The sequence below is a fragment of the Notolabrus celidotus genome, chromosome 11, assembly GCF_009762535.1.
Source record: "Notolabrus celidotus isolate fNotCel1 chromosome 11, fNotCel1.pri, whole genome shotgun sequence".
Lineage (NCBI taxonomy): Eukaryota > Metazoa > Chordata > Actinopteri > Labriformes > Labridae > Notolabrus > Notolabrus celidotus.
The window spans coordinates 30,489,289-30,499,482 of NC_048282.1; the positions used below are offsets into that span (position 1 = coordinate 30,489,289).

The following is a 10,194-nucleotide window of genomic DNA, read 5'->3' on the forward strand; positions in this document are numbered from 1 at the left end:
TCCACAGCTGCTCTGAAGTAGCTGCTGGCTTCTTCAGAGCTCATAAAATAATGCTAACTTTGAACCTGAATTTTAGCAAACCAACTTCATGGGGGAGCTTAAAGCTGCTGTTGTTGGAGGGAATGGTGTCAAAAACGTTCCTTTTTTTCTGCTAGGTTTGGAAAAAAGGTCATAATATCTATCAGTACTCATCGGTAAGTGAAGTAATTTGAGACTATTGCGAAATCTCTGTTTTCCAATGCCTATGTAAAAATCACTGTTATTATTCCCCTCGTTCCCGTTATCACGGACCAATCATAGCTAATCTCCAATCGTCCGTCCTGATTAGTTGAGTGGCGGCCCCACTACGTCGCCCTGATTAGCTGGGAAGCCACTACTTCCTAATAGAACGCGCACAACGATCTTTTGTGGGCGGGGTTATAACAGCAGAGAGGGGAAGCGTAGTGTTGACATTCAAAATATCTCTCAGAACCAAGCGGCAAACTCCGGTCTCAAACGATGAAGCCAATGCGGAAGTGATATAAACTGCAATACATCGAAAATCCGCTTGAGGCTGGCTGCAGAAACACCGGAAACCACATAGATATGAATGGGAAAAAGACGATCTTTGCAGCATTAATAAACATGTTTACAGCCTGGTTCAAAAAACGGCTTGGCCCTACAACGCTAATCTCTCTAATGGCATACACTGTACGGGGGGTGATTTTTTTTCTAACGTGACGGTTAAGAAGATATTAATATTATGAGTTTTGCCCAAATAAGGACATGACTGACGTGAATCCCGGTCGGGAACACACAGCCATTGGCTAAGAGACTCACACTACGTCACACTCTGCCTAGTTGAGTTCCGCATTACCAATATGGCTGCTGCCGTCGATTTGCTTCAAAACAGCTCTCAGGAACAGATGGGTGACGTCACGGATACTACGTCCATATTTTTTACAGTCTATGCTCAGAACTGATGTTTATATCATGACTACCAACAGCAGCTTTAATTGTCTTCATTTTCTGTTCTCAAATTCTGTGCACCTTTGAGGCAGAGCTACAGTGTTTCAGTTTCTTTCTCTAAAACTAGTTGTCCACTCAGTAACACTCAGAAAAGGGAAATGTTTGGCAACATTTCACCTTGAGACAACCGTCACGTTCAGTCCAAAACATGGACGTTGTCTCGGTGATGTTGGTTTCTAATGCTGAGCTTTGAGGCCTGTCAAAGGTGGTCGCCATATTAGAAATGTGACTCAACCTAACTGGGGGTTCAACCTAACAAAGGCAACGTGATGGGGTTAGCCTTCTTACTAAGGTTTCATTTCGGTTAAGACAAGATCAGTTGTGATTCTGTGTAAGACTCTGCAAGTTATGGACTTCAGAGCAGTGAATTGGGGCTGATTATTCATAATAATCCCTCCTAATTTAAATAAATAATAAGAACCAAAACGATTTACTACGTACGTTAAGTTACATTAGTACATAGAGAGAGAGAGAGTAGATGAAACATAAGTGGCCGCATATAAAACTGTAATGTTTGAAGAGTTTGCAGTGTGTTTTTGTTGATTGTTACTGTTTTTAACTCTGTAAAGCACTTTGAATTGTTCTTGTATGAATGGTGCTTTATAAATAAACTTGCCTTGCCTTGTCTAATAGTTACAGTGTATCTGCCTCAGCCAAGTCAGCTGTGCCCCTCCATATGCAAAACTCATGACCTTAACATCTTCAAAACTAATGAGCTATTCAAAAATAACAAAAAATACAGTGTGTGTGATAAAGAAATGAGACACTAAGAGCAAAATTGTTTTTTGAACCAAGCTGTTAACATGTTTATTTTTGGAGTAAAGGAGAGCTTTTTTTAAAGGGGTGTGAATGTGGCCTCCGGTGCTTTTAGACCCAGCCTCAAGTGGACACTCAAGGAACTGCCGTTTTTAGCACTTCTGTATCAGCTTGATTACTCAAGACAAAAATCAATGCCATGGCTCCCCCTCAGTTTTCTCATTAGTGTTAAGTATGATTGAGAGGTTAATGGGAACTGTCTTCTGAACCAATCAAAAACATTTATTTTTACTGATGTCAACACATATTGGTAAGAAAAGGAATGTTAAAGTACAGCTACAGCTAAAATCATCTGAGGAACAAATCTGAGGTACTTACATTTTTAGATTATTGTCAATTCATTCAACTATGCAACTCATAACTCACTATATTTATTTCATTGTTTTTTTTTAGCTATGGCTAACTATTACTACAGCTAGTTTTTTCTCCTGAAATACAGGATAGTAATCAGACTATCCAGCCCCCCTAACAAATATATTATAAATTATTTCCACTTTCATTTTATTTCAATGATATAAAAGCATTTATGATCAAACCACATGATATTTCTTTGTTTCATCCACAGTCATCTTTGTCCGAGACACACACACCCTGTTCTGGGGCTTTTATACAACAGGGTACTGCCCCTTTTACTAATCCATCATGCCAACTTCAGCGCTGCAAACAGGCCTCTAATATTAGTACTGTTTAAAGGTCATTTAAGCACAACATCTTTATAAAGCTTACCCTGAGGGACATACAGGTACGTATCATATTTTTAAGTGTGGGGACTGCTGTCTGACTTCTCAACAAACAACCACGTCACGTAATTATGTGTAGTCAATTATAGAGCCTCAGTATTTGGTAAAGCACATGATTTCACATTCCAGTGACCACAATGGTGAGGGATTAGGCTTCACAATGAGGACAGGGCTGGCTAGGGAGGATAACAGACACGGAAAGCATGTGGGTGTCTGGGTTAGACAGAGAAAAGGAGAGTGAGTCAGGACCGAGCAGTTAGACCTTCCTCCCTCTGATTTTGTGGTTAAACTTTCCTCTTTCTTTTCTTTGTATTGCTCAACTTCATTTCATCTCCACATCTATCTGAATTTCTTTAGAGTAGCAATCATACTCTCTCCCCGGACATTTTTACATAATGTACTCAGCTGGCGTGCCTTTCACAAACAGAGCTCCCTGTGGATCTCTGATGACATATGGTGGTTGAATAAGGAACTGCATTTTTTCTCCTAATTAGGGTACAAACAACATAATCCCAATGAGGAAGTACATTCTTTTCTAGATTTAGTTTAACATATTTATTACTTTCTTGTCTGTACAACACAGTACATAACAGACACAAAACAAATAAAAACAGTAACAAGGGAAAACAAAGGGCACGAATCCAAAACTTGTCTGTTTACTGCACTTGTGTAGGCTTTTATACTGGACTTCCGCAGTCTTGTTTATCTTAATACAGCAATAAGTATGGTGATGGTATGGTGAAACATTATACCTCTCATAAGCCATTAGTGACTTTACAAATATTTTTACAATCTCCAAGCTATGGTTTTGTAGTGATATGTCAGTGAATAGATGCTTTCTAAATGTGAAGAGAATATCAATGTCTACGTTTCTATCCGAAACAGACAAAATGATCACTTTGATATTTAGTGAACCAATACGATTCGACAAATAAAAACGCCTTTACAGTTAAATCCCAAATGTTAAACTTCAAATTTAACACTTCAGCTGGATTCAACGTACAGACTTTTATATATACAACTGAGGCAACAAACACAAAATCAATTTTCTTCCTGCAATGAACTTCAAATTCACCGAAAAGGCAGATTTCCATACATCAAACGGTTACATCTTCAAGCATGTTTATGTAAAAAGGCAACACAATAAATAAAACGAATGGCACAGAAGGTTTAGACAATCTAAACTGAAAGCACGATGTCGTGTGAAATATTCACAGGAAACTAAATACTAAAGCAAGCACACAAAAATCTCCCGTGTCGCCGTCCCCTGCAGACGGTGACACAAGCTGATGAAACAGAACTGATTGAAACGAAAAAATCACAATCTAATTACACTGAGAGGAGAAAGAGACTGACATTTATAATTCAATATAGTATTTGTATTTACAGGCATTTATACAACTGAGGACATTAAACTGGGGCTCAAGCTCAATACTACATTAGGACACGGAGCAGAACAATCAGATCATATAATGCACCAAATATAAACCTTGTAAACATCACATCTCACCTTTTCTCTCAGATCAGTCAGATTAAGATTCTACTTAACAGGTTCATAATATAATTGTCCTTACTTTAAGGCATAGGTATCAAGCTTAGGAGTTAGCCTCTCATAACATTTTGTTTTTAATAAGCCAATTTATCCAGAAGGTTTCCCTCCAATGAGCACAAACCTACTCATCACAGCAAACCCCCCAAACAAACCCTCCCCCACTTGTCTCTGGTTCAGCACTGCTCGCCGTTACAGCAGTTATAAGATCTCCTCCACTCCGTGAGCAAAGATCATGACCAGGCCGGGCTCCAGGATCATATCCTCCCCCATATGCTGATTCTCACAGGCCATCACCACCACCGCCTGCTTGCCAGGAATACGCTTAGCAACGTAGTTCTCATAGTAGCGCCTGTTCATCTGCCGCGTCTCGAGCGTGGCCAATCCCTGCGGCCAGTTCCGCTCGTGGGCGTTCTCGATCAGGTCGTTCACAATGGACAGCGGGCAGCCGCTGTCGATCAGGGAGCGTTTGATTACTGCTTGGAGCACAGCATCGGGCGTGGAGATCATACCGCCCCAGCGCGTGACTCTAGCAGGCTGCATGGAGTTCACCCACCTGAGGATAATTGGAAGTGAAATCAAAAGAGAATTAAGGACAGAGCTGCAGCAGCATGACATGGTTAATAATAGAAAACCAAGCGAGAGGAGAGATAAAAGTTTCACTCACTCTAAGATCTCATTGTACTCGATGCTCTCCTCCAGGTTTTGAAGGTTTGGGTTCGCACTGCGGATGGCTCTCATGTAGGCTTTTAGCAGCTGAATGTCCCGTTTCTGGAAATCAATAGCATCATCTTTAATGTCTAATTTTATACAATCTCCTAAAACTGCTCATAATTTTTCAGCTTGAAAACTTGCAGTCTGTTGGCTGCTGCTGTGGCTTGATGAATCAGCAGTACTCTGCCGCTCGCAACTCACTTTTACTGACTTTTTTTTGGACAAACATTGATCCTTAATCCTCTCTGCTTTTTCAGATTCCAATGAAGCCATTAAGAAGATAGATTTTAATAGCTATGCTTTTCAGGGTTAAGTGATATTGTATAAATTGTCTTATTCTCTTACTTTATGTAACAGGATCATAAAAAGCCTCTTAAATTATCTCTCTGGAATGTAATGTCACTGACAAATACATAAAGTAATGCATTCAATTAAAAAAATGGAAGATTTCCATTCAACATTTCATGGTATGACTCACTGGTCTCACTACAATAGTTGTATTATATCCAGCTCTCCACATTATACTTTGTAACTCAAACAGAACATCTACAGAGTCATACATCAATTACATCTGTGACCACAAAGTAATATCACACACAAACATTTAAAGGGTTTGGTCGAGTAACCATTCTACAAATACATTATTATGATCCCACACCAACGCTTTGAGCATTTTTAAGCACTTAGACCTGTGCCCTGGGCTATTTCTAAACCTTCACTACATACATTTGTAGATAACGCTGTTCAAACTAGGCTCTCAAAGTGCTCTGTGGCTAGCACATCAATGAGCAGACAGATGTTCTTACTTGTTCCCCTAATTGGTGTTTATGTTCAGCCACAGTTTTCTCCAGCTCTGAGATCTTTGTCTGCTGCAGCTGGACGACACTCCGCAAGTGTTTGATGCAGTTATGGTTGGGTAGCTCATCTTTGGGCATCTCAAGCCTGCAAGACAGAAAAAGGAGATTTATATTTCCATAATCAATCATCATCAACCTTTATTTATACTCAAGAGATCATTCAGGGGCAACCCTCATTTACAATGATATCGAGTCATTTACAGTGACATTTAAAAAACAAACAACAAACAAACAACAATGCATCAAGAGTATCAAAAGTCATCAAATAGGATACTTTTTTGATTTGGATATAAAAACAATTACAAGATCAAATAAAATAGTACAAATAAAAGGAGGTGTAGGGGATTGTCTATAAAAGCACTAAAATAGGAAGGGCCAGTGGTTAAAATGATACAATAATATACACAGGTAAGCCTAGCTAAAACAGTTGCAGAGCGGGGTTGAAGGGTTAAAAATAAAGATTCTAAATTGTCCAAAAGGTAAAAGTGCATCTTATTCAAGAAGCTGCTGCAACTTGTTCCAGGAGTCAGGAGCAGAGAAACAAAAAGCAGTTTTTCCCAGTTCTGACCGAACTCAGGGAACATGCAAAAGTAGCTGGTTTGAGGTGCGAGTCTGGGTAATGAAGAAGTTCAGTTAGGTAGGTTGGTAATTTTTCTAACAAAATCTTTATAGATAAAAATGGATATTGGAATTGGATTCAATAATCAATCTATTCATATAGCACCAAATTACAACAAATGTGATCTGAAGCAACCTTACAAACAGAGCAGGTCTAGACCGTACTCCATGATATATCATTAATAAAAACCCAACATCTAGACAGGATAAGATCCAGTCCCATCTTAAAGGCAGGACTCAGTCTGATCGCATCTTAAATCACCACGAGCAGAGCACTTTGCAGCATTTAGCAAGTTACAGCGGCAAGGAGAAACTTCCTTTAACAGGCAGAAACCTCCAGCAGGACCAGAATCATGTTAGATAGACATCTGCTGAGACTGAGTTGGAAAGAGGGATAGAGGAGATGAAGAAATGTCACACCAAACAACAGAAATGTCATATTTTTGTTATTCATATGACGCTCTACCTAAGAACAAATATTTGACAGCGTCTTTAAATATTTGTTTTGGTAGAGTAGCTGTTGTGTTGTGACAAGCTCCACCTGTAAGAGTGAGTAAGGTCTTATTTTCTGGTTCTAAATGTTGAAAAGACTTTTATAAGCAATGCATCCATCAGTTATATACATGCAGTGAAGATCAAATGAAAAACCACTCACCCACACCCCTCCTCACAGTTGACGGGCCTCTTAGGGTTGTGCTCACAGTCCTTCAGGTGTGACTGAAGCTGGTCAAGCCGCAGTGTTGCTGTGCAGCCGAAACCCGCATTGTCACAGTTGATCTGCAGTTTGGACAGCATGTTGCGCATGATGCGGGGCACAGGTCGGAGGTGAGCTAGCGTCACAACCGTGCGGTCAACAGGACATATCTGCTGCTGTGCGAACCACTGTGTTATACAGGCGTTGCAGAAGGCATGCTCACAGTGTGGAGCCTGAAATACAAACGAGAACGCAGAAGCTTAAAATACACATTTGAGGAAAGGATGATGCAATGAAACATGCGTAATCTTAAAAAGGAGGGCTTGCCTGCACTGGTTCTTCAAGAACTCCACTGCATATAGGGCACAGCAGGTCTTCATCCACCTCCCCTTGGAACCTCGTAATGTCGTACCCCATGGTACATTACTAGGAACCACAGCCTCCTGAGGGACAACATACAGATTAGGTTCACAGACAACCTGACGGCATTAAAGCTGCTGTTGGAAGGAATGGTGTAAAAAAACTTTACTTTTTTCTGCTGGGTTTGGAGAAAAGGTCATAATGCCCATCGGTACTCATCGGTAAGTGGAGTAATTTGAGACTATCTCTGCATTTTCCAGTGCCTTTGTATCAAGCCATGTAATTATTCCCCTTGTTCTCGTTATGACGGACCAATCATAGCTAATCTTTAAGCCTCTGTCCTGATTGGCTAAGGGGTGACCCCTACTACCTCCTCTGATTGGTTATGAGTCCGGCACTATCATGACTGCACCATAGACTGTATAAATAATGGACGTAGTATCCGTGACGTCACCCATCTGTTTTTGAAGCGCTGTTTTGAGGCCAATCGTCAGTGGGAGCCATATTGCTGCTTTTAAGCAATTGTAAAGTAAGGAGGCGGGCTTTGAGCCTCCTAGCCAACAGCTACAGTGTTCCCGCCTGGCAATCAAGTCAGCTGTGCCTCTCATTGGAAGACTCGCAATCTCAATATCTTCGAAATGAGCTATCCAGACTACACTCGTCTTTTGTACCAGGCTGTAAACATGTTTATTTCTGCTGTAAAGATCGTCTTTTTTGAATTGGTGTGTATGTGGTTTCCGGTACTTCCGGAGCCAGCCTCAAGCGTACCCTTGATGAACTGCAGTTTTTAGCACTTCCGCATTGGACTCATATTTTTAGACTGGAGGTTGGCGCTTGGTTGGGGGGCGAAGAGGGAATCTGGTTGAGAGGGATAGTGTTGACATTCGTAGTCCCTCTCCGAACAGATGTTTACTCTGTGACATCCAACAGCAGCTTTAAGATAAGGCCGTTGATAGTCAGTTATTCACTCACATAAAATGAGCCTACCTCACTCACGAAAGGCCTTCAATACTTCCATTAGATCTTGATGTAAAGCTGATGCGTCACATCAGGCAGAAATGATCAGTCTGCCCAGAGACACTCAAAGACTCCCTAAAAAAAGAGAAAAAGGAGAAACACATGAGAATATTCATATCACAGAAATAACTCTACAGACTCAAACAAGTGGAATAATGCATCCTGGTGAAGATCCTTCAGCTCTACATGCTTAAAATCAATCAAAAGCTGTAAATGCACAATGTCACATGACATTTTAGCATATTTATAGACATCCAGAGAGAGCCAAAAAGCCTTAATCCCTAATGTAATGTGGTCGTCTAACATTATCCTCCACACATGAAATTGCAGCAGCCGAGCCTTAACATCTGAGGGAAGCATCCTGTTGTGCCATCTGACTCAGATCTGACCTAGTTTTGGTAAAATCAGCATTCACCGGTGTAGGGTGATTTAACTGCTGCAGACTTTTCCTCCCGTCGCCCTGCACACAAGCTAACCTCTCCTGCTAACGTTAGCTGTGTGTAGGATGTGACTCGACTGCATTAACTACACTACACTGAACACCTTCTGATGTCTAACTGGTTTCATCTTCAGTAAAGAACCAGAGGCTTGAGTTCGGACGTCAGTACAGTCTGCACGCCATGAATTAAACGTGGATTACGGATGCTAACTGACCAGCCATGCTAGCGTCCACAGGAGCGTTGGCTTCCTGTGGATGTAGCACTCGAGCTAACCAGACAGACCTCAGTCCGGGTGGAATTAACCCTCAAATTATTCTTCACAAGCAGCCACGGTGAAAGAGAAATGTATAAATGACTGATATACTCACTGGAACATGTAGAAAAGCTGATTCCGATGTCGATGTAAATGTATTTTCGGACGTCCTACTGTACACACTAGCTGGCTAGCCACGTCTGGCGCTACATCCTACACCTCTGTGACGTCGATACGCCGGTCGTTGTTGACGTCATGACGTACAACAGAAGCTTTTGATTTTTCTCTCTCTCTCTCTCTCTCTCTCTCTCTCTCTCTCTCTCTCTCTCTCTCTCTCTCTCTCTCTCTCTCTCCCCTCTCTCTCTCTCTCTCTCTCTCTCTCTCTTTCCCTCTATCTCGCTATCCCTCTCTCCCTGTCAATTTTCAATTTCAATTTCAAATTTGCTTTATTGGCATGAACAACGAGATATTATTGCCAAAGCACACAAATTCATACAGTACATTATATATATTCACAACACTACACTCACCATATATACATTAATCACACAACATATTCATTACATATTATATTCATCACATACATATCAACCATATATTACATATTTTATGTGCATTAATGAACGATGGTGTCACCTATACAGCATATCTCAATGTCCTCACCCGATGCGGCACGCTCACAAAACCTCCAACCAAAATCAAACACCATGGGATGGTGCGTCCCTCAGGCTGTGACAGGCAGACACATATTTAGCAGCCAGAGGAGCTGCTGACCCTTCCCCCAGGAGAACTGACAGTTTCTCTTCTGGGGTTAATGTTGGGAAGTTTGGTACCATTTTAGTAATTTCCCTGTAGTGGGCATCTCTTAGTAAAGATAACTTGCTGCGGTGGAGGAGGAAGTGCATCTCTGTCTCTATGTCCCCTGTAGAGCAGTGAGCACATAGACGCTCCTCTCTGGGCAGCCATGTCAGTTTTCAGGGTTCAGCTCTTGGGTTTTTTAGTGCTTTATATTGAAGTGAGTCTTTTGGGCTTAAATTTAGATGTGTCCAAAATTTGATTGCCCGTTTCTGAATGTTTAATAGTAATGGGAAACGTCCCAGTTCTGCTCGGCAGGCGTTATTTGGAGTT

The 10,194-nt window shown here is 41.1% G+C and overlaps 1 protein-coding gene across 2 annotated transcripts; it reads right to left on the reverse strand.

Annotated features, from left to right (window-relative positions):
• Nucleotides 1-3,104: 3,104 nt before the first annotated feature.
• Nucleotides 3,105-9,322, reverse strand: rnf41 (ring finger protein 41). 2 transcript variants are annotated; one of them, XM_034696176.1, is made up of 7 exons: nt 9,182-9,322; nt 8,344-8,448; nt 7,324-7,436; nt 6,958-7,229; nt 5,634-5,769; nt 4,781-4,884; nt 3,105-4,669 (listed from the first exon to the last, which is right to left on the reverse strand). In XM_034696176.1, the coding sequence occupies exons 3-7, from the start codon at nt 7,411-7,413 to the stop codon at nt 4,315-4,317; spliced, it is 957 nt and encodes a 318-aa protein (XP_034552067.1). In that variant the 5' UTR covers nt 7,414-7,436; nt 8,344-8,448; nt 9,182-9,322; the 3' UTR covers nt 3,105-4,314. The 2 variants fall into 2 exon arrangements, with proteins under 2 accessions (XP_034552067.1, XP_034552066.1); XM_034696175.1 differs by having other exon boundaries at nt 7,324-7,439.
• Between the last annotated feature and the right edge of the window lie 872 nt (nt 9,323-10,194).

Bases quoted from the DNA above. Each gene is read 5' to 3' on its own strand.
- rnf41 (XM_034696176.1), bottom strand. From the start codon at position 7,413: ATGGGGTACGACATTACGAGGTTCCAAGGGGAGGTGGATGAAGACCTG. The intron at 4,885-5,633 runs GTAAGAACATCT...ATTGATTTCCAG, and splicing joins AACACCAATTAGGGGAACAA to AAACGGGACATTCAGCTGCT. The intron at 4,670-4,780 runs GTGAGTGAAACT...AATTATCCTCAG, and splicing joins GAGTACAATGAGATCTTAGA to GTGGGTGAACTCCATGCAGC.